Source organism: Conger conger, chromosome 11, assembly GCF_963514075.1.
Source record: "Conger conger chromosome 11, fConCon1.1, whole genome shotgun sequence".
Classification (NCBI taxonomy): domain Eukaryota; kingdom Metazoa; phylum Chordata; class Actinopteri; order Anguilliformes; family Congridae; genus Conger; species Conger conger.
Genome location: NC_083770.1, coordinates 30,966,646 through 30,991,766, shown reverse-complemented (window position 1 = coordinate 30,991,766; position 25,121 = coordinate 30,966,646). Strand labels below are relative to the sequence as shown.

General features: G+C 43.3%; 2 protein-coding genes across 3 annotated transcripts in view; both read right to left on the bottom strand.

Moving 5' to 3' along the window:
• Positions 1-9,522, bottom strand: part of LOC133140614 (glutathione hydrolase 1 proenzyme-like) — a 67,610-nt gene extending 58,088 nt beyond the window's left edge. For both annotated transcript variants that reach the window (XM_061260661.1, XM_061260662.1), the window contains exon 1: positions 8,799-9,522. The gene's annotated coding sequence lies outside the window, so the exon portion shown is untranslated. The remainder of the gene's footprint in view (positions 1-8,798) is intronic.
• A 144-nt stretch (positions 9,523-9,666) lies between these two features.
• On the bottom strand, positions 9,667-24,040 carry anapc5 (anaphase promoting complex subunit 5). The gene is made up of 17 exons (XM_061260660.1): positions 23,328-24,040; positions 23,023-23,102; positions 22,022-22,131; positions 21,662-21,908; positions 21,315-21,381; positions 20,952-21,053; positions 19,837-20,027; positions 18,559-18,640; positions 18,152-18,244; positions 17,550-17,731; positions 15,190-15,325; positions 15,036-15,110; positions 14,591-14,712; positions 14,208-14,315; positions 13,570-13,717; positions 12,217-12,379; positions 9,667-10,521 (listed from the first exon to the last, which is right to left on the bottom strand). Exons 1-17 carry the CDS (start codon positions 23,526-23,528, stop codon positions 10,310-10,312), a joined length of 2,319 nt encoding a protein of 772 aa, XP_061116644.1. The 5' UTR covers positions 23,529-24,040; the 3' UTR covers positions 9,667-10,309.
• Positions 24,041-25,121: the final 1,081 nt, after the last annotated feature.

Below are 25,121 nucleotides of genomic sequence, written 5' to 3'. Positions count from 1 at the left end.
TTGTCAGTGTTTGGAGACGTTGATAGATTTCCATTTGGCCAGCAGTAGACCTACAGATGCCCTGGAGCTGGTTTCTGTCCAACTGCCCTACCGTTTTCAGTGCACTGTTATTAGACACATATGCAGACCGGAGTCTCAGTTCCTACTGCCACAGATCTTCCTGTACAGCATTTTGGGTTATTCCCACTGTAAGTGAAGAAAACCAATATTATTTTAAGAAGTATTACGACTAAAAGATGTTAAACTCAATACATCAAGTCCACATATCAATGCTAGCTATGAGTTTACCTATGAATCACACTTAAGGTTGCTGATTTAATTGAAACATTCAATTATATGAATAGTATTTATTATCAGTATGAATAATACATGTAAAAAAATATGGTCATAGGGAAACATTTCAGCGGTATATACTCTGCTATTAAGTTCCAGTGTTTTTTGTGTATACAATTTTCCTCCATTTGGTTGTTGTTCCAATTTAATGGATATGTGATGTTCAGTGTCATGACAACTATACAGTCTGCAAAAAAAATAACACCTTGTTGCTGCAACCCCTTTGTTAGTGCTAGAACATTGTGTCATTACATGTTCTTCAACAGTATACTGTCTGTGATTACAGTCTTTCTTACTATTGAAGATTAAGCTCTTCTGATGGAAAATGAGCTGCATAAAAAAATGCAACACAAACTGCAATAAACAAAAAACTGCAAAACAAAATGGCAGACAAAGACTAAACATAACCAATGTAAGTACACTATTGAAATTACTTGGTATTTCAATGTGAAGGTATTCACAATACTCAGTAAACGTTGGCCATCTGGCATTATACTTCAATTTTAGAGTGAGTTGAAAAAAGTGAGGAATAATAAAATGTACAGAGTTTCCAACCTTTACTTGAAAAGACAAATCCAAGATGAGGTGAAACTCAATTATGTTTAAGTCATTTTTGTGTCCGTGTGTCATTAGTTTTTTTTATTAATTTCATCTGCATGTGAGCCATGTCCGTTCTGTCTCCTGTATTCCGAAATAATAGAATTATAGGTTGTTCAATAAAAAACAAAAATAAAAATATGAAATGGCTGTGTTTTGTGTGTAAGAGCAATAGTACAGAAATGCATTGCCCAGAGACCTCCTACTGAAAAGACTAACTGGTGTACACATACTGTTGGAGTCTTAATGTTTGTTGGATATGCAGTGTGTATGCTGGGTGAGCCTGGAAACTGTGGAGGTGGGCGTACAGGGAGCAATTCATCTTGTGACTGGATTGTGCAGACGAGGGATTTTAATTTTTTTTCTTTTTCAGAGAACCGTATGTTGTCTTTACCAATTCACATTTGTTTGTTGGCAGTCGTGCAAGCAAAGCCCTGTGTGTGTATTTGTGTGTGTGTGTGTGGGTGTGTGTGTGCACATGCACATGCAAGCAGTTCATATTTGAAAGGATCACACATTCTTCGTGATTGATGTTTATGTACAACATGTGGAAGGACCACTTTGTCCTACAAAACACAAGCAAGTACAGTAAGGATGTAAATCTCAGTTTGTGCTAATACAAATAGCATAAAGATAACATTTATAGATAACAATAAATATCTGTCATTCTGTTGAACACATACCTACATACATATATTTGAGAATAATAATTTATCCATAACACAACCAACTGTAGCAGCGGTATTTTGGCTTAATTCAGAAGGGAAATTATCCCACAGAAACACTGTTGCACATCAAATTATTTATACAATTTAATTCATGCTGCTGAACTGGGTGGTGTTAAACTGACAGGTCCAGAGTGCTTTACTACTGATCCAAATGGCATTAGAAAAAGGCATCTTCATGAATATTTGTCACATAGCAGAATAAATAGCTACCAATTAGAGAATTGTTTTACCAGTATTTATTCAATTATTTAAAATGTTGTATGCGGTATTCAATTAGGTTTAAAAATAGAAAAGACTTTGTTATCTGCACACAGTACGGTACACATTTCATTGGATAGTGTTTATTCCGCTGACAGATGGTCTTATCCAGAAGGAACTGCAGGGCCATCATGGCAAGCTACATATAAAGCATATCATTAGAGCTGCAACAGCGCAGATAACTGCGTAGCGGATCAGTGATAAAGCATGAAGCTAAAACACTGTGGCAAGATAAGCGCTCAAGCACATCTGATACAAGTGCATATGCAGTGTTTTAAATGACTGTGAGGAAAAGCTTTCCTGATCTCACAGCACAACATGCCAAACCAAATCAACCATTGGAGTAATGTAAAAGCAACCATGAGTGATTCGGTATATTAGCTTCCGTCACACTAGCACATGCATAAAGCAGTGTTTTACCTGACTACTCTACAGAGTGTGGCACCACGCTACACTCCAGGTTAGGGGTACTGTGGTTCAAGGAGAACAACATCTACTACAAGACATCTATCTACTATCAGACCAGCTGTGGAACCCTTACAGGAAGGTCTTACAGGTCTCCAAACCAGATGTCAAGACCCCTCTAGACATAGTGGGAAGGTCAAGTGAGGAGGTAAAAATCCTTAATTGTCTTTGTGAAATTAACAAAAGCATGTTTTTTGTGACTCTTCCTGTAGGTGATGGAGGAATGCCACTTCCTGGTGCAGAACCACCCCAAACCATTTTGTCTCTCTGAAATAATTAAATGATAGTCATATTTGTTGTACACAGTGATATTTATACCTGCATATCGCAGCTATGCAGACCTCACGGAGCGCATCACTCTGACAGGGTCCCCCGCCTTGCACCCATCAATCACGCCCACCCGCCCGCCGGATTTGACCTTCCTGTACTGGAAGTGTGGCTGTGTCTTTTTCCGCCTGATCGGGCCTGGGGCCGCTGGCGGCGAGGACGGAAACGGCTCCCAGAGCTGGCTGGGTCTGGAGAGGGGACACGGCGCCCCGGGCCTGCTGTCACTCCACATGGGGCTCACCGCCCACTCACTGACTCACACTGCTCACAGTCTGCTACGCGCAAAACACGCTCTCACTCCTGTAGCTGTTCGTTTAAGTGGAGCAGATTATATCAGCTCTATTTTCCTCTATGGGTGGAGTGGTCGTATTTGTTAGGACCATGTGAATAACACAACAGTGACCGATTGTATATTGGCAGATATTTATCAATTGTCCAATAGATGCATCTTGTTAGCAGAAAGGTCTATTCATATGTCACCAAACAACACCTAATTTGTTCCTTTGCTGAGACTTTATATTGAACTTCGGTTTTAATGGTTTTATTTGCAAATAGACTGTAGGAAGCAAGAATGAGCAAAAAGACCGAGGCCACACTGCAGTCACCGCTGGGAGAGATGCTGTGGCTTCAATGCAATAGGAAGCAGATGTTCTTTAATAAATGACTGGTGGGAGGAGAATCAAGTTTCTGCAGTGTCAAGAGTGGCAATGGAGTCCATAAGCCTACTGTAGGAGAGCTGGAGGTGATCCAAGCTAATGAGGGCACTTCTCAGTGGGGGAAAGCCCATTATTTTAATGAATGCAATCAGTAATTAGCTTAGCCAATGCCCTGGTGCTGGGCAACCTCAACTGTTTACATCTTCATGACCCACTTACAGAACTGAGCAGCACACACACAGGTCCCTCCCTGAAGTCCCTACCTGTACCTGAACCAACCACCAAGCCTCATAATTAAAGCCAGCAGCTACACCGGGCTTGGTTAGCATATGATTGGAATCCTACTAGGAAAACCCACTCGCTCCAGACAACCAGTAGAGGGCAATCTTGCTTTAGAATGAAGCAGAAAAATGTAAGAATGGGTGGAGTGTGTGCATGAAGCCTTTCCTTGCCATGTGCTGTGAGGCAAATAAGCACAACCTGCTGTCTACTTGCATTCTTTAAAATTTCCCCACTAAAATGGCTCTTAAAAGATCTCATTTATCGGGATATGGGGGGTTCCCCAGAGTCCTGGTAATATTTCCAGTCTGGCACATTCAGTTCTAGCCATCTAATGATCTTTCAATATTACAGACCAAATTTAACTCATTTATTTTGTTATGTGAAGAACCATCTGCAATTTCACATGAAGTACAACATAAATTTTATGTATTGCACTAGCTATGAGCACATTCTCATCGGCAGTCCCTGGGTAGGCCACAGCAATAAAAGCAGAACACTGATGCAGTGTATTGGTGAGAGTAAAAATAAAGAAATGAATCCCTGCTCTGCATTGCAGCTAATGTGTTTTTTTAGACAATGAGCTGAAAGGCACTATAATGCAGTTTACATTGACATTCATCATTTCAGATGTATTGCTGTTATTAGTATTATCTCAAGTCAAATAATACAGTTAGTCAGTGTTCCATTTCCCCTCCTTTGCTTTTTCCTGAATGAATTCAGAGGGGAAAGTTCCAGTCTGCCTGTCCCCTGCCTCACACACACTGTCTAAACACAGACACACACGCACGCACGCACACACACACACACACACACACACTTTGTTCTCGTGGTGAGACATGGAAATGTGACATTTCCATCAGGTGGCTCTGAAAAGGTCAGTGTGCAGTAGTAACTCTACCAAGACCACACGATCCCTCCTCCGTAGCTTAAAGGATGCCGTACCAGCAAAGTTGCTAAAGACATTTGAAAACTGTCGCGATCTGTCATAAATGTTTAAGCTGCTTTAAGCAGTTATTTCAAACTTTATGGTTAAAAAAGGTGAAAAATAGTGTGATCTAAAGCAATGGTTTGTTTTACTATGATCTGGCTGTGTATGTAACGTGACAGCATCCCTAAAGTCTCCACCAACATGTCTGCACTTTATCAAATGGCCTTTGTGACAACATAACATCCAATATCTCAACCAAAGGTGTTACATGGGAGTCCTGTCTGTCACAGACCTATCAGCCCCTACTGTATCCCCATACTGGAGTATTTTAATGTAGGGCATGTACCCTCACTGAGCACTTTATTCGGTAGACCTGTACACCAGCTTGCTAATGCAAGTATTTCATCAGTCAATCATGTATGCAGACATGGTTCAGCTGTTTTAAACCAAATGTCAGAATGGGGAATAAATGTGATTTAAGTGACTTGACCATAGACTGATTGTTGGTGCCAGGCAGGGTGGTTTGAATATCTCAGAAACTGCTGATCTCCTGGGATTTTCATGCACAAGAGTCTCTAAAGTTTGCAGAAAATGGCGCGAAAAACAAAAAGCATCCAGGGAGCAGCAGTTCTGTGGGAAAAGACGCCCTCTTAATGAGAGAGGTCAGTGGAGAAGAGCCAGACTGGTCAAAGCTGACAGGAAGGTGACAATAGCGCAAATAACCACAAATTACAACAGTGGTATGCAGAAGAGCATCTCTGAACACAGAATGCATCAAACCTCTTAAGAGGATAGGCTACAGCAGCAGAGGTCCAATAACCCGAAAAAATAAGTCTAAATACCTAATAAAGTGCTCACTGATTGTAGGTTCTTCGTACCCCGGCTCCGTACCGCAGCTTATGCTGTCACCTAACAGTGCTGTCAACGCTCAGGCCCCTGCTGTGCCACCCTTACAGGTGCACTGCCCACCCTTCACTCAGAGGGGAGGCATATCCCTTACAGTAGCCTATAGCGCCTCATTGTGAGGAATGATTCCGTAGCCCAAGGAAATCCACACTTGGGAGGACAAGGCCGGTTGTGTCCCACCACTGCGGACTCCTCATCAGGGATGGGTAGGCTGAAACCTGGGACTCTTAGGACCCAGACCTTCACTGACTGAGCCATTCGGGAGCCTGACGAGTCTCATGCACCGGTCCTCCTGTGTAGCCTCAAGTAAACAGTTTCATTCACTTCATCTTCACCTACTCTATGTCAGGGGCTGTATAAAGCACAAAAATCCATTCGTTGTGAATGTAGAATTTACAAAGATTGGCTAATCCTTTCTTTAATCCTTCTCTTTTGAATAAGTCATCAAACTAGGTCCCTAAGATCACCTTATTGGAATTCCATAGCCAAAAACCAGGATGTCCCACTGAACACAAGCACCATCTACCGGTAATATCAGGGTGTATTACGCAGCACATTGGCAATGATCATTCTCTGTATGCTTTGCATATACTAATTTACCCCAGAGATGATTCTGCACACATCAGATGTGTAATGTCAGGTTTCACTGATTTTTACTGCAATACTCAAACTCTCTGAAACAGATTGGGGAGGGAGGTGTTTTTTTGACACATTGTTTTTTGGTGGATACTCTTGCAGCTAGTCGGGTAAAAAAGGCTGAAGCAAATAATTTTCTATAAAACAATGTGGTATTGTTATGTGTATTGTTAATTATCAAATAAAACAGACTTGGCTTTATTTTCACTATTTCAAGGACAGCAGGACCATTATTCAATGTCAATACTCAAGGCTAACCCAGAGACAAGCCAGTTATAACCATTATAAGTGATTAAGAGACTCCCTGCTCAAGAGTACTGGTAAAATGTATATTCACCAATGGTTCTATCTGTCATATGGAATAAACAAGAAACAAACATTAAGTCTCAGCATATTACAAACACAATGTAACAGGAAGGGTGGGATATCTCCTTCCTGCCTTCATCACACATCCCCATTGCTTCCCGCCCAGAGCATAGAGTACACAATGTTCCAGCAAGATCATAGATTGTTGAGTTCAGTACTTAGAATAGGAGGGGCAACACATCATTTACTGTAGGAACAAAAGATTAAGCCAAAGATAGGGAGAGGAGCAGTTACATTTGTACAGATGTTCTGTTTCTTTACAATAACAGACCATTTATTTATAATGATAGATAAAATGGAAAGGGTGCACACTAATCTCAATACACCAGGGGATAGGAGGGTGTATATCAGAACACAATGACAACATTATGCCTAGAGCTGAAACTTCCTAAATTAGCAAACCTGCCAACTACACAATGTCTGGCCCACAAATTATTATCTAATCATTCATATTCATTCATGTATTGCACTGTGAGCAAAGCTTAGTGTCCCCTACTGTGCATTACAGCCCTCACAACACTGCAGTCCAATGCATACTATGCTTGTGCTACTAGTCGTATAAGAGCAGTGAAAAAAGCTCTTAATATTCCTGTAGTATATATTGAGGTCATTCTTGGCTTTGGGGAAAACACTTTCTAGCTCTCTTAGGATTGTTTTGACAGTTGTGTGCCCTGGAGTCACCCCAGCTGTCTGGTGAATAATAATGTGTACTTTCAAAGGGATTCACAGAGCATTAGACAATGTAAATAATGTCTCAACCAAGCACCTGCATTTCTTCTGCATTCAGTGAGTCTAGCGTTCTGCAGCTCATTAAATGTGAACAGAAACAGCTTAGTCAGTATATGTGATATTAGTGTTGCTGTCTTTATCCCATGTTGGTGAACAAATATGAAATATGCTTCCTGTGATTAAAAGATTGTACCATACACAGTAATCACACTGCAGTCATCAAAGCCTACCCCAGTGCTTTCATAAGGCCATACCTGTTATGAACATTGATATTAACAGGAAATAAATAAATTTCAGTAAAGGACTTGAAAGACCTCAAAGCAGAATTAACTGAAAGTGCGCACCAATAGGCATACTTAATTTCCTCTAGGAAAGTTTATCTGGGACACTTTTTGTCTGCCTCAAAATGTAGAAAAAATTTTTTTCCATATAAATACCAAGGGAGCAGAAATAAACAGCAAGGATTTGTGTGGAAATATGTTAGAAAATAATTAGAGAAAAAGAACATCAAAAACTACAAAGGAAAAAAGCTTTCCATATAATCTTGATTCTATCACACTCGTGGTTGTGGCTTTTTGCATGCCTATAAAATGCATTCTGATTATCAGGAATAGATAGGCCTGCAGAGTAATGTGACATCATGAATTGTCAAAGATACTGAGTTCAAGTTTGGTGTTGATGCATCAAAGCGTTGCTGGAATATGAGCTCACTTCTTGTTTGCCGACTTCGCCGTTGATTACGATTGGCAGTGACAGACGAACGCTTGAATTTTTTTTTATTTTATTTTTTTACATTTTTGCTGTTAACTTTTGTGAGGCTTGGTCTGAACATCATCTGTGCATAATTTGGTGAAGATTGAAAAAAAAATAAAATAAAAATAAGTGAGGCCTGTGAAGCTTTCAGAATCCAATGCAATATGGCAGAAAATCCAACATTGGGGAAATTGACGTCAATGGGGGCATCGAATCCAACAGTACCTCATTTTCGTAAATTGAGTACAAGGCTCAAAACTTACCTATAAACGCATAACGTACCTCCAACTTTGACCTGTGGCGCTAGAGCGCTTGAAGAGGAGAGATGAACCTTGGTGAATGGAATCATGGGACTATTCCCAACCACTGTTCCAAATTTAAAAACCTTTTACCACACGGTTCTAGGGGCTGCCATAGACACCCGAGCCAGAAGACATGAATAATAAGAAAATGTAGAAACACACCGTGTGCCTACACTGCTTCGCCCCCAATTATAAGCTGGCTTCATGGAGCCCTTTTTCTCTTTCACAGGTATAGCAGAGCAAATTGAACTGTAGTTGTATGCTTTTTTTTGGTGTCAACAAATAAGAATCTGAACTCTGTATCCAGAAATTAATTAGTAAACGCAGCTTGCTTTCACTCCTTGCCTTGACTTGAAGTGAGCTTCATCCAAAAGAAAAAAAGAATAATAATTCACAACAGGCAATTACCAAACCCACTAGGGCATCACCCTCAGAACATTAACTTACTGCTTTGACTATCTGTCATCCCTAAAAGCATTACTTAACCTGGAGGTTGATGCAAAGCAATTCAGGAAGAACACAGTATACTTACAGTCTTGGGGTTCACTTGAGTCGACTTGCTCACGACAGTTTGTCATATGAGCTTGTGAATAAATTCGTAAACACGTTTTTAATTTGATTGCCCCTCCTATTATAAGAACAGAACTCATGAATTGACACATTTCCTTCCTCACTGATTATTTCAGAATCACTTTTAGGCTACATTCATGCACCAAATAAACCTCTACCAGCTTGCCGATAAACCTCAATCATTATCAAAACTGGATCAGCTAGGCAATATCAGCATATGTCCCTGTCCCAGCATATGTGACTTTGTTCCAATGTGCCGAACATACTGTGGTTAACACTATAACCATCCCAATGTACAATTATTATACATTACAAGCAATTTTCCAGGCAAACTATCCACAAACACTCCGTCCTAGTCTCCCAGGTGAATGATCAGATCTATAGGCTGCGTTTAACTGGCTTAGAGTTACAGTGCAGCCCTAGGGAAGAGCATCACCTGTGGTTTCATGCTTCCTGAAAGCACACCTACGATTGCGCCCTGTAGCCACTTATCTTAATCCGTGTTGAAGACTAATGTTGCTACAGCATTTCACAACTGGCTACAGTTTCACATTTTTTAACATTGTGAGGTCTGGGACACCATCTAGTGGCAATCGGGCACACACGCAGACAAGCAGAAAAAACTGTCCTCTTAAAAATGTATCTTAAGATGGCCATTAGATGGTGCACCTGGTCTAATAACCTGGTCTAATTTCCTCTCTAAAATTCAAAGTTAAAGGATTTTACCCAGTGTTTTCCTTCCCGCCTCACACGTTTACATGACAATCCACACCGACATTCCTTTTAATGCAAATGGGAAAGAAGCGCAAAAAGCAGACCGCTGCCTACCATTAAAACTAAAGACATTGCCTTTATTAAACAAATACAGTGATTTTAACTCCCTGTGCTCTTGCACTGAGGCGAGAAGACAGACTGGTGGCAGTTCTCCTGGGCGTTCTCCGAGAGGAAGGCTCACAGGCAGGTGATGAGGGAGGCCCCGCTCACAGGCGGGTGATGAGGGAGGCCCCGCTCACAGGCGGGTGATGAGGGAGGCCCCGCTCACAGGCGGGTGATGAGGGAGGCCCCGCTCACAGGCGGGTGATGAGGGAGGCCCCGCTCGCAGGCGGGTGATGAGGGAGGCCCCGCTCGCAGGCGGGTGATGAGGGAGGCCCCGCTCGCAGGCGGGTGATGAGGGAGGCCCCGCTCGCAGGCGGGTGATGAGGGAGGCCCCGCTCACAGGCAGGTGATGAGGGAGGCCCCGCTCACAGGCGGGCGATGAGGGAGGCCCCACTCACAGGCGGGCGATGAGGGAGGCCCCGCTCACAGGCGGGCGATGAGGGAGGCCCCACTCACAGGCGGGTGATGAGGGAGGCCCCGCTCACAGGCAGGCCATGAGGGAGGCCCCGCTCACAGGCGGGTGATGAGGGAGGCCCCGCTCACAGGCGGGTGATGAGGGAGGCCCCGCTCACAGGCAGGCCATGAGGGAGGCCCCGCTCACAGGCGGGTGATGAGGGAGGCCCCGGAGGACGGCAGCTCCTGGTCCAGGAGGCGGAACAGCATGGTGCACTTGTTGCGCTCGGGCACGTGGCCCAGGGAGAGGTGCACCTGAGCCTGCAGGTAGTGCACCTCCCGAAGGCGCTCCTTGCAGCCCAGCCTAGAGAAGTAGGCGGCGGCCTCGTCGAGGGTCTGCACTGCCATATCCAGGGCTGGCGGGAAGAGAGCAAGCGTCAGAGACAGGCCCGGCATATCAGGTCAGCTCACCACCTGCTCAGAGGTTCAGCACGTCACCTTGGACCATTGTTACCACAGCTACACAGATGAATGAAGAGGTTCCAGGCTGCCTTTGTAAAGACTACAAAGACTAGGAAACTGGTTGGAACTATATTCTAAGTTTATTTTTGTCTCTATTCCTTCCCATAACAGAAAGGTGTGAATTGATTGAGAAAGAAAAGGCAGGAAATAAATGGATTACTGTAAAGGATGTTTCATCATAAAAATAGACCAGCTGAAAGGGAACATGTAAGTGAGCTACAGTTTAAGAGCATTGCGCAAGAATGACATGCACAAAGGATTGCTGGAAGTTGCATCACTAGATCTTGCACTGTATTCCCTGGAAACTGGAAGTGCAACAGAGGTTACTCGAGCACAGCGACTGAACAGAGCAGAACACAAAGTACAAACAGGCGTGAAAAATGTTCCGCGGGTACATGTAACCAAGCAGAAAATCTTATACACTGATGCTCAAAATAGAAAATGTTCATAACAGTAACAGTCCTCTTAGACATACACATTTCTAACTTGCATCTATTCCAATCACCAAATTCTAACCAAATTCTAAGCTATGTTTTCTACTTTTACCACCCCCCCCCCCCTCCACACCCTTTACAAATTACTGCTTTACATCTCATCATTCAAATTTAATTAAACTGATAGTTATAGTTGATAATGCTGGCTACACAAACTATTTATAATTTCTAAAGAATAAAAAAATGAAATCTGCTTTATAAAACCCAAGAAAAAACCTAAACCAAAAACAACTGAGGCTGGAACATTCAGTGTGATTTCTAATGCCTTCAGACTAACAATGAGACGCATTTATAATAAGCTCCCCATTGCAGCAGTTCTACTTGTATTCACACGCAGCTATGGTCCATCGCACATCTGATAAATGCACAGACAACATGAAGGAAAGGGCTGGAAATTTTGAACTTTTCAAAATAGGATGAGAGGTACAGGTGTACCAGAACACCAACGTGTAACTTGCAACCCACCAGCGTTTAAGTAACTTGTAAGTAACACTGTGGAATACTGTTGCTATCAGATGGTGAAAAATGTCCTCCACAGCCAGTTGGCACACTGGCAAAGAGAAGATCTGCATGACACCTGAGTGCAGTGGCGCAACCATGGCAACAGATGCAGGTAGATACACTGACAATTCCAGTGATGATTGACTAGTCAGCAAAAACAGGACCGCAGACAGAGCTTGCCTTCTCTCAGTATATTCAGAGATGTGCGATTAGCAAAAGGGTAGGGAGCCTCATCGGCCACAGGGTCTGGTGGCCGCAGAGGGAGTCCCGGCCCTGACAAGGCCTCACTGCTCAGTGGCTTATATACTGGGGAAGAGTCACATGCAGCCGTGAAGCAGGGAAGAGCTGCTCTGAAGGGTGACTCCGTACTATAAATGACTAAACGCACCGGTTAAGTGGCCATTTAAACTGATAAAGGGGCATGAAACGAAGCTGACGGATCTGCAATAAAACAGACAACAGGGACTTCCAGGGAACTAGGCGCCCAGTCACCGACACAGAAACAGCAGCAAACCGGTGGGCAGAAGCAGAGAGATGCAGGTTGGGGGGGTGAAGGTGGGTTGGGGGGGGTGGATGACATAGCTCAGCGGTTACCTGCTCGTCTGTGGTCGCCAGGCGGGGCCCCGGCCATGGCGATCTGGCACTTGGCGACCAGCAGCAGGGCGCGGCCCTTGTGTATGACGGCTCCGTGGGCCAGGATGGGCTCAATGGCCTCGTGCAGGATGTTCAGGGCCTGCTCTGGGATGCCCAGCATCAGCTGCAGCAGGAAGGAACGCTCACAATAAGACTCGCAAAGCAGAAAATATTAGCTTGTGTCATGCTATGAAATACTCACATTTTGCCCAAAAAATTGGCAAATCATAAAACAAGTTACCAAAACTGAGGTCAGAAAGTTTATCTTGCAAAAAAATTTATTTAGACTTAAAATATTATTTCTAAGATACTTGTTAAGACATACTTTGGCAGTGTACCAGCCTGGATTCAAACAGCATTTGCCCTTAACTGTGAATTACTAAGGAATGCCTTACTTTCCATACCTGGGTTCAAAGAGTATTTATTTTGAATTTAAATACTTTCTGTGGTCCATTGACCTTGCCTAGAGCATTTGAGCCTGTAAGGAGGATCAGATGGGCAGGGCTTGTATTTTCGGGATGATTTCATTTGTTCCGATAGAGCTTGCCCAGCTTAGTCAAATTCAGAGAAGTATTTGAATCAAAAAATAGGTCTGTTACTTTTCTTAATTACTTAACATACTGTCTCCATTCAAAAGTAGTTTGACGACACCTTAACTTGCCAAAACGTAATTGTTAAGACCAGAACACTTACATTTTAATTTGAGTCCAAGTCAAGAATAAAATTGTTGATAGAAGAGGCCACAATATGGAGAGCAGTGGCAACTTATGAAAAATTGTCAATTAAATGAAAGTACCTCCACTTAGCAGACACTCTTATCCAGACATAAGCACATAAATGTATTCAAAAAGGTTCACAAGAGCAGCAGTAGAACAGAAAAAGGTAATTAATACTCTTGAGAGCCAAAGCTTTTCAGGCTATCACAAAGCACATTTTCAATCTGGTTTGTAACATTTCCAAAGTAAAAACAAATTAAGCCAACCCCCCCCCCCCCCCCTCGCTCACATTTTTCACTGGTGCTTCTACCAGCAGTCAGCCACCTGGCTTTGCGACAGCCGTATCTTGCTGAAACCCACCCTTTCAGTCCCTGTATATGGATGAATGTGCTCGGTAACCCTCCCATTAGTGCCGCCCTGTCAATCATGAAGCCAGTCAGAGAGGCCTCCTGCCTGCTGTCCAAACCCCGCCCTCAGCCTCGGCTAATTACTCCGAGCGGCACAGCCAGTGACCCCGCAGCAGAGGGCTCGTGATTAGACCGCCGGGGCTGTGGTCCACGGAGCCCAGACGACCCCGGCAGCTGGGGGGGACGCTCACCTGGGAGAAGGCCAGGTGCAGAATGGTCTCGGAGGCCAGGGACTGCAGGTGGTGCTGTCGGGCCAGAGCCAGGGCCTGGAGGAGGAGGGGGAGCGCTGTGGCGAAGCCCGAGGACTCCCAGTGCAGCTCGGCCGTCGACAGCATCACCCTGCGGGGCGAGCGGCGTGGAGACTTCAGGGGTCAGAACGTCATTTCTTACACTCATGAACTCAGCCAGCTGATTCCACCAATTAGTTCGACCTCCTGGCTGAATTGTGCGAATTAGTAAACCCAGGTGATTGGAACGAAGAGGACTTTTACTCTGAACCTGAATTTTATACCTTTGAGGACAAGACCATCCGCACGGCGAAAAAGCCAGTGCCAACACCGAGCGCCCATAAAGTGCCACCCACAAACCAGCAGAGCCAACCTTCACATGGGGAGCAGATCTGACATTGCCGATAGATAGACATTTGCTAAGCTCACAGGTCCTTGCTGTGGGATTAGCCAGCCGTTATCATGTGACCAGCCTCAGCAGAGAGACAGTGGATAAAGTGCACAAGGCTGAGAGCGTGTGCGAGACAGTGAAGTCTGGCAGGCGGAAAGAGCTTGTGTGAGCAGTCATCACCAGGGAGAGTCAAGTGTACGTGAAGGCCTACCGTATGATCATCTCTGTGCACTTGGTCTTCTCGCAGTGTTGCTGCAGCTGCTGCAGGACCTTGTACGCTTCTGTGGTCTGGTTCTGGGCCTTCAGCACCAGCGCCTTCCTGCTCCAGAGCACAGGGAAGATCCTGTAAAAATCCTGCCCTGGACCGGCTTCCTAATACCTGTGGCACGCTCATGATACTGTTCTCTGTGCAGCCTGCCGGCTGAGCGGAGCAGTTGTCCCAGCGGGGGGCTCAGCTATACAACCTGGCGACACAGGAAAACTACAGGTGCCAAATTGAGGAGGTAGTGCTATTGAGTGAAAGAGGCGGCACGATGCCCCCCCTGACCCCGGACTGTGCCCCTCACCCCTTAACAGCCTAAACCAGACTCTCACCTGTACAAGCCTTCCGTCTGGTTCAGAGCAGCAATGGCTTTAACATGGGGCTCTGCCAGGTGATACTTCCCATCATTCATTGCTCTCTCAAACTGGATCTTCAGGTCACATAGCATCCAGAGCTAAGGCACAGGGATTGACAACACACCGTTACATAATGCAGCATTAGCATCTCCAGATCTGAGAATTACATGCTTCCAACTGCCATTTCTACAGTTCTCCGATAATGAGCTTTATAGCTCGTCAGTCCACTGGTTTCATCACTTCTTGAAAACAGTAATTACACCAAGATTTTTAACTTTTTAAATTTTTTAACCCCACACAGGAATGAACGATAAAACTTATCGGATACTGGGCCCAATGCACCATGCTCCTGCTCTGACAGAGGACCACACTGGGAGGTGGATGGATGTGCGCTCCGCTTGGCTGGCTATGCACCCCTCACCTCTGCGTGCTTGGTGTGAGGCGGAAACTGCTCCTTCAGGTGTTGCAGGATCTCAGCTGATGCACCGAACAGGCCCTGATGAGACCAGACACAACACACAGTCAGGACTGGCACCAGGCTGAGGGGAAACGGACTGCAGGGGAGTGCTGGATACCTGCTCTGCGTGCAGCTCCGCCAGGTGAAACAAGGCCACGGCGAAGGCCTCGGTGTTGTTCTGCTGCACGCCGAAGCTGACGGGCTCCAGGCTGTTCATGTTCAGCAGCAGCTGGGCCTGCTGCAGGGCCATGGTGCTGAGACACAGGCAACACCACAGCATTAGACAGTGCACACTCACCTACTGTACTAGTCCCCTCTTTGGGAAATTTTGAAAAAGCTTTCCAGCAACTATTACCAAATACAGTTGTGTTCAAAATAATAGCAGTCCAACATGACTTACCAGATCAATCACAGTTTTTGGTAGAAAATATATTTGGCAAATAATTTACCAGTAGGTGTAGTAGTCATAGAAAACCAACAGAACCAACATTCATGATACACATGCTCCTGAGTCTGTGTAATTGAATAATTAATTGAAAGAGGCGTGTTCAAAATAATAGCAGTGTGGAGTTCAATTAGTGAGGTCATTCATTCTGTGAAAAAACAGGTGTGAATCAGGTGGCCCCTATTTAAGGATGAAGCCAGCATATGTTTGCATGCATTTCTCTCTGAAAACCTGAGAAAAATGGGTCGTTCCAGACATTGTTCAAAAGAACAGTGTACTTTGATTAAAACGTTGATTGGAGAGGGAAAAACGTATAAAGAAGTGCAGAAAATAATAGGCTGCTCGGCTAAAATGATCTCCAATGCTTTAAAATGGAAAGCAAAACCAGAGAGACGTGGAAGAAAACGAAAGACTACCATTCAAATGGATCGAAGAATAGCCAGAATGGCAAAGACTCAGCTCCAGGGTGATCAAAGACAGTCTGAAGTTACCGGTGAGTACTGTGACAATTAGAAGATGCCTGTGTGAAGCTAATCTATCGGCAAGAAGCCCCCGCAAAGTCCCACTGTTTAAAAAAAAGACACGTGCTGAAGAGGATACAATTTGCCAAAGAACACATCAACTGGCCTAAAGAGAAATGGAGAAACTTTTTGTGGACTGATGAAAGTAAGATTGTTCTTTTTGGGTCCAAGGGACGCAGGCAGTTTGTCAGACGACCACCAAACACTGAATTCAAGCCACAGTACACTCTGAAGACAGTGAAGCATGGTGGTGCAAGCATCATGATATGACTTCTGAAGTTTCGCGCTGCGAATAAACGCATCAACCAATCACATTGCGTGGAACGACGTTACGACTATGTACACTACGCACGGTACAGCAAAGAGTGCCACAAGTGATTCCAGATTAGTTTACAAAACCATATAAAAAAATAGAAAATGGCGGACCAGTTAATTGTTTGTGTGTCTCAAAACCCCGTGTTATATGATAAGGAACATCAACAGTACAAAGATAATGACGTTAAGGACAACGTGTGGAGCAGCATCACCGAACAACTCGGCTATCAGGATTGTAAGCTTATGTAGTTTACTTTTGGAAGTAGAGGATAATACAGGATGTACCCAAAATCTCCTCTTCTTCTGTCGAGTGAGAAGGTAGAGGACCACATCGTCATCACTGGATGAAGTTGAATCCATGTTTTTTTTCGTTCTGAAACTTAGGCGAATCTTTTGTAAAAAAAAAAGTCTCGCAAAGTCGCAAATTCGCATCGCCTCCGGTGTGTAAGGACCTTAAGCGAGCAGCATCTTGGTTCCAGACCAACAAAATTTAAGTTATGGAGTGGCCAGCCCAATCCCCGGACCTTAATCCGATTGAAAACTTGTGGGGTTACATCAAAAATGCTGTTTCTGAGGCAAAACCAAGAAATGCTGAGGAATTGTGGAATGTTGTCAAATCATCCTGGGCTGAAATACCTGTTCATAGGTGCCAGAAGTTGGTCGATTCCATGCAACACAGATGTGAAGCAGTTCTCAGAAACCGTGGTTATACAACTAAACATTAGTTCAGTGATTCACAGGAATGCTGAATCCTGAAGATTTTTCAGTTTATACAGTAAATATTTGAGTTTGTAAAGAAAAATGCAGACACTGCTATTTTTTTTTAAACAGCCCAATATTCATTTTTCTTCATTTTCTGTAAAGTAATTTAAAAAATTTACACATTTTTCTTCATGTTTTGATTTAGGATATAATGTGCAGTGTTCCCAATGCATCGAAATAAAAATTATTATAAGGATTTTGAGCTTTACTCACGTTTTTAAACACACTGCTATTATTTTGAACACAACTGTAAGTGGTTAGTGGTGGTTTTAAACCTCACCAAAATTATGGACCTCCGTCCAGTCCATTTTTCATACTTATAGTCTTGACCTTGTGCCAACCTGGTCAATGCAAACATAACTGTAAAAGCAAAAGGGTTCCACATCAACAAGATGATGAGGGGAACTCTGCCACATGCCATAAGCTGTGCCTCACCTCTTGCCGTACATCCTCCAGATGGAAGTGGTCTGTGCCAGGCTGATGTCAATGAGCTCTGACAGGCTGTGCTTCCAGTGCAGTATGTCTGTGTCCTTCAGGGCATCCATCAGTTTGTTTGCTGCCTTGCCCCCTATCGCCCCCTGCTGGACCAGGGACTGGATCCCTAAAGAGGCCAGGTACTGAAACAGAAATGTGGGGTTAGAACCATAAGACAGGGGTGCACAACTCTGGCCCCTCGAGGGCCGGTCTGCATGCTGGTTTTTGTTCCAACCAATTGCCTTGTTTTTAATTTGCTGATAGCTCTATACATTACCCTGGTTCAAGCCTGTACTTGAGAACTAGAGCACAGTAAAAGCATTAGGATACACTACAGCCTGCAGCTGTAGCCGGTACTCATTCACATGTCAAATACGATATGATTGAGTCAATCGAATAACTAAGAGCAGAAGTTGACACAAAATCCTGAAACAGATTGGCCCTTGTTGTGCACCCCTGCTGTAAGACAGCAGAAAGTTCGTCCAAAACCCAACACAAAAGTGCTGCAAAATGCTTTCCACTACAGATTGTACAAATGCTGCGATACGTCGGTTTTGTCTTACGGGAAGGCAGAAGTGGGCGGCCATTCTCACAGAGTCCTCAGTCAGCACCGAGCTGTCTGACCCCTTCATCTGCTCGAGCATGTACAGCCAGCTCTGGAACAACAAACACACGCACGCATATTTCAATAACAAACGTGGGAGGTGGAAATTGTCTAATGCAGGATAGTCCAATCTTATCCAAAAACAGCCTGTGTTAGTGCAGGTTTTTGCTTTAGCCAAGCACTATGACACTAGATTCAACCAATTCCCTAATCATGGCCTTCAATTAACACATTGATAAGTAGAACCAGGGATCTTAGTGTCAGGCTATAATAGAAACCTGCACCCACACTGGCCCTCTTCAGATAGGACTGAACATCGCTGGTGTAATGTCGATGTGAAACATGCCCTGTAAGCTGAGCTCTTACCAGACAGTGCTGGAGACACACATGGTCGTTGGACTCCTGGGCGATGCGGATGGCTTCCTGCAGAGCCAGGTCGGCCTGTTGACTGAAGGAGAGCCCTGGCTGAGTTCTGCTCTCAACATGAACCACCAGCTTACCCGTTACAAACCCCATACAACACCGTTGACAAGCGCCAACATGGAATCTACAGCACAAACCCCCAATGATAAATTCTAATTTATCAAGTGCGATTCTTGATGTGCAAATATCTTCCACCATATGCTACTGCGTGAAATGATGTGTGACATTGACGACTCACATTTACAGCCTGTTAAGCACTATGTCATATAACTGACTAAATGAAAAACTGTGCAGGATCAGTAATATCATAAAGCGCAGCCTGGAAGCATCACAATTGGGCCATCCAGCCCAATTAGTTGTGTGACCGTCCGTGACTTCTCATCAAAGCATTGTTTCATAATTCATGATAAATAGGCAGTGTAAAGAATAATCTTATTCCACTCAGGATCTATGGTGGTATGGTGTGGGGCGCATTTTGCTGGAATGGTTTGCATACCTTTATAAGGCAGTGTCAATCATTAATGCAGTTGAATAATCATGTCCAGATGGATTGTCTGTCTTTCAAGATCACTATACCCCAGATCACAGAGTATCAAAACTATTCTTGATATGCAGATTTTGGATGGATTATGCGCTTACCAAGTGCAGACAGAGGCAGTCTGCAGCTTTAACTAAAGCAAGGATAAATAAATGAAATGTGTGTGGAATGCACATGCCACACATTTTACTTGCAGTGAAAGGGTTACAAATAACATGGTGCCCATTTACCATAAGTAACTGGTGCTTGAGTAGTTTTTTGGGATGGCTACTCTTACTTTTACTGGAGTATATATTCATTAAAGTAACAATACTTGAGTAGAGAATACTCTACCCATCTCAGTGCAACCGTTTATGAAGCATGACACTAATATTACCCATATGCCATAGCCTTCTCATTCACTATATCTATCATTATAACCAATATGAGCTCTTACGGAGCATTCTGGAATGACAGCCGAGATGGTGTTTTCCACTCCATGCTCAGGGAGCTGAATTAATTGAACGTGTTATATTACTCCTTCAGAAATCCATAATTGCTAGACAGTACCACAGCAGCAGGCTGTATGGATGGACCATAAATGGTGAATTTATGTCACCATTTCTTCCACTACCTACATAGGCTTATGAGATGTTTCAGTGGCAGATCATACTGCAAACCAGCAGAACTCAGAAGGTACTCACTAGTGACCGAAGCGGCAGTGCAGGGCGGCCAGGTTCAGCGCAGCGTAGCGCAGGCTCCGGCCGTAGCCTTCGTCCCCGTTGCTCTTCCCCTCGGCTCCCGTCAGTATGAGCCGGTCAAAGTAGTGCAGGAGGCTGTGTGTGGAGATGAAGATGTCCTGCACCCGCATGCTGTTCAGGTAGCTCAGGTAATGCTTTAGGGACAAACAGAACATGCACACCAGGCTTCATTTCCTCGTCACTCTACAAACTACCTTGAAACATGAGTTATACTGCCACCTTAAGCACTTATAATTGTTACCATTACTTACAAAGCTTGAAGTGCCGTTCAATGTCGTTCAAGTGCAGGTTGTGTACCGTAATAGTTTATTTCTTTATTTTTTTTCAAATATCAGTGTCACGGCCCAGTGTATGGACCACATTGTAATGTCTTGTGTTTCGATCTATCTCATTTCCATTATCGCCATATCACAGAGGTGCTAACATTCAACATTGAGATGAGCAAGAACAAATGTATTTTAGGCCTACTTTAGTTCACACCATTATTTATTCATTCATTTTTATGCCCAGAAGCCTGGGTCCTATCTTTTACATCCATTGTGGTAGAGACAGGATCTAGGCTTACAGAACATATGCTGTGCAATGTGTAATCATTTTGCCAATAGAGTATTTGGGGGGAACTTTGCTTTGTTTTGGCCACATGGGACTATTTTTTTGTTGTGCACAAACTGTTGATCCCCATGTTATTTTAACACGGGTACATTTTGGGATGTAATATCAGTTTCCACTGAAACCGTAATCTGGATAACACAGAGAATCTTAGAGTGTTTTCCATCAAGTTAACAGGAACAAAGCCCCCGTCTGACCCGAAAGACTGAATCTCTACCAAGGTTACCATTACAGGCCTGTTCTTGCCAGACACAGGGAGAGTGCCTCATTCATTTTTTATAGGCCTTCTGCTCTGAGCTAAAGCACCAGATTTAGATCTTTGTAGGTATGGGAGAATTCTCCACACTTCTGCCTCTGAAGCCCTTCGTAGCATTCTTGTCCTCCTAGACCGCATTTAGGTGGTGCATTTGGCCCGTCAGTAAAATGTGTACGCCTGGTTGGTACTCTACCGCTTCTGCAAAGTCCGGGTTGAACTTCAGCATGTTGTTCAGCTCCTCCTGCAGCGCTGCAGGCTTCAGGGCTTTATTCTCATCGTTTTTCAGAAGGTACGCCTGGAGACAGAACACAGCGTTACCCTATGGTATTTAACTGCATTCTTAAAAGCAATGTTATTTTTGGTTATTTATCCGATGCCTTACTCCAATGTTCAAAATATTTCAGTTCACTGGCATACCACAAAACGACTGCTTGGGAACAAATTAATTTTATTACTTGGATGGATTGTTCAGATAAGTTTAATACGACCCCCACCTAAAATCTCATTTATCATAAGATGGCTCTGTTGGTACTAAAATTGACATGTTTAAACCTACCTGTCGCGCAAGAAAATACTCGGCTTGCTTCTGAGAAAGAGGTCCTCTGCTTGGGGCATCCTCATTACTGAAAACAAAATACAAATCAAGTATTGAAATGTAAGGCAGGCTTCAAAAACCAAAATGTGTGGCGCTACAGTATTATAAGTAATCATGAGTGTTTGATTTCAGCCAAACCATGAAAGTTTGTTAACTGAAAGCAAACCCAATGGGTCATACAAGCCAGTAACTGCCAATAAATGGAGGCACCACCAAATAGAGGCTTCATGAAACCAGAGTCATCCACTACTGCTGAAACAGTTGCAAAATTCAATAGTATAATAATAGGGAAATGGAGGAATTGGTACACTAGCTCAGAGTCGTGAAGTGGAGCACTGTGCAGCTCCTCTTTCTCCAGCTTTCCCTCGATGGTATCCTCGGTGTTGGTCAGCTCCATGTCTGTGTCCTCTATGGCTGAGGCAGAGAGGCTGGGCTTGCCATCAGGGCCTGGGCTGCAGTGGCCATTGCAGTAGTGCTGAAGAGCTGTATAGAGCTTGTACACCTGGCTGAAGGAGAGCTTATTGTAGGCCAGGTGCATATGTCTGATGAATAGACCTATAAAAAAACAACACATAAGTGTCATCCAGGCCAAAAAATATAAAATGCCTCACATGACAAAAAAACCCTGTATAACAATCAATGCAAGCATGTGCAATGCCTCTGCTCACCAACTACACTGGTCTTGCAAGACTCTGAGTCAAGATCACCGAAGGGTCTTAGGAGACCGTAGAAGAAGGACTCCATATCCGTCAGTTCCTCACCCGCCATCACATACAGCCTGGGGAAATGGAGAGCGGGGAGAATGACAGTGTAGAATTTATCCTGCTATTTTCCATTGATGCCTCCTTGTTCTGCTAACAGAACTCAACATGAAGCATCACATGTAGTTCACTTTGTTAATCGTTTTATGAATTTAAAAGCCTCAATCAAATGTACCGTAAGTCTCCTTTGACTAAGCTTGAAGAGATTAAGCATCTTAAGTCTTTCCTGGTAACTTTGATCAATCTGGTTGCTCTTCTTTGAACCTTTTCCACCACCTCTATATCTGTTTTGTGGACCCAGAACTTCACACAATACTCACAAGTGTGGTCTGACAAAGGTATTGTATAAGGCAACTTCCTTACATTTATACTCAATACTCTTGGCTATATATCCAAGCATTCTGTGGGCCTTTTTTACTGCTACAGAACAGTCACTAGAACCTGAAAGGCTTTGATCAACTATTACTCCCTGAGTCTTTTTCAAATCCGGCACATTCCAATTTTATACCACCCATAAAGTAATCCTTATGTTTTTTTTCCAACATTTAGAATTTTACATTTAGTTCAATTGATTGATGATTCATTTGCCAGGTTTCCACACACTGCAAATTCTGCCAGAATTATTACATAGAACCAGATCTAGAATTGATTTCCCCCCTGCGGTCAATGCAGATTTTTAGTCCTGTTCCAGGGACTTTTGAGCAGAACATAATTTAACATTGCAATCCAGCTCATTGAACTTTGATGGACCTGCTGCGATAGAGATAGTGAGAAGTATGAACCAACAGGGTGCTTTCAAAATCAGGCAGTATATGAGCACAATTCTTTGCAAAATGACATCCTAAAATAATAGTTACAACCTGAGGATAAACTATCGCTAATGATGATGCCAAACCAGTAATCCATACCTTATCTTGACGGCATAGGCCGTTTTGGGACAGCATTCATCAATAGTCTTCAAAAGCTGCCCAAGTGTCAAGTCTGGACCCTGTCGAAACAAAAAATGTAGGCTGTGTTACATGGCAGACACTGGATACTTGTCTGATGATGCTGCATCATTTTACTGTGGTCAACTCCACTGGACTAAATAAAGCGAATGGGCTAATGATAGCTATTTAACAAGTTAACCTAAACGAATATGTCTATAAACGGCCAACTGTTACGACACATCACGTGGATAACAACTGAATGGACTACGTGTAAAAACACTCACCTGTTGTAGCGGCAGAATTAGTTTGTTCAAACGTCTTCTCTCCAGAAGTGTCATGCGTTTGGACATGAACATTTCGTTCAGCAACACCAGGACGGAAATTTTATAGGGGGTAACCCAGTCTTTTATCCCAAACACATTTGCATGCACTACCCCGTTTGTCATCATCGGGTTAAAATACAAACTTTCGTGGACACTTGCCATGGTACCGTGTCGACCAGCTAACTAGCGTTTGCTAGCTTGCAGCACCATTCAAACGTGGCTACGGTAACGTGAGCTAGGATAGCTAGTTAATACATCTGCAGTAATGTAAGCGAATAAGTATATTCATTGCGTATGCATCATCGTTTGACAGATTCAGACGTTACATTTGACGTTAGGTGCCGTTCTGGACCTCATTCAATATTCACATCTACAGTCATCTATGCTAGCTGGTAGCCAAGAATAACTAATTTAGCCAACAAGCTAGCTAACTAGTGCTACAAGGACACATTCCTATTTGCATGGGTTACTGCCAATATGAAGTACTTAGCCAGCTAAAATATTTTACTCTTAGCTAGCTATCTATCTCACTAAGTATTTGTAAATCACTGTAAAATTCAGTGGAAAAAAACAATTAGATACCTAGCTAACTGCATTACAACAAGCCAGTTAGCTAACTCATCTGTAAAGAGACGAAACTACCGCCTAGAACATCCGCCTCTTCGTAGTTTAGTACACATAGTAGAAGTAAGAGAAATAGATCGGATCAGAGATTGTCTACTCAATCCAGATACACAACTTCCAAATATTCAATTTGGTTGTGCGTGTACATTGGGCATGGTGACAATTTATGATTGTTTGAAAATGTATACCACGGTAAGGCGAAGTGATTATTTTATGTTAAAAAATAAAATTGGCTACAAAGTGCAAAGCTCCTAAAGCTTGAGCTAATAACGTAGTATGTCTATATACCATTTGCAATTTGATCATTCACTCTTTTAGTCACAGTGACTTTAAAAAAATGCATTTAACGTGGTAAGCAAACACCACAAGAGCTAACGATAGATATATAAAATTGCACTCTGTACTCATGCCAATTGGGAAAGTGCCACAAGTGCCACACAGCACAAGTATTGTAGCTTAATTATTATCTTATTACGTGCTCAATGAACGCCCTCATGTATAGACTATGCAATACAGCATGTCCACTTATAATATAATGCAAATGCCATGTTGCAAGTCTGTTACACTACATTGCGGAAAAAAACAAAAACGTTAAATTAATTTTGTATTTACTGTTCTTTGATTAAATTTGACATTATACTAATATGTATAGATATAATCAATGCGATCGATTTATAACACATTAAGCCCTGTTTCTTGAGAGATTTTTTAAACACGCATGAACAGAATATTGTGTGGAGGCATCTTCACTTGTGAGTGCGTCATTCAGTTTCCTAGGGAACCGCATAGGAAACCAAGGCTGTGCAACTAGATTTTCCGAGACTGCACTTCACGACATTTTATTGGTATTGTTCATAGCAAAAAAGATTGCCCCTATTTCGAAACTTGGGTCGCAGTGTTAATGGCTACATAGTTTCCCTTTTAGGAAGAAAAAAAGCGCACGAAAGAACGAGAAGAAATGAGCGCTGCATTTCAAAGCTAGTGAAACTCATAGGCTGTTCAATAAACTGGACATCATGAAGTCCCTTTTCAACAAGACCACCTTTTCACATCTCACGTGTTTTGAGTAAATATGTATTTGATATCTAGTTGTTGGTGATAAAATATTTTCATTTTCCAGTCAGTGCAAAT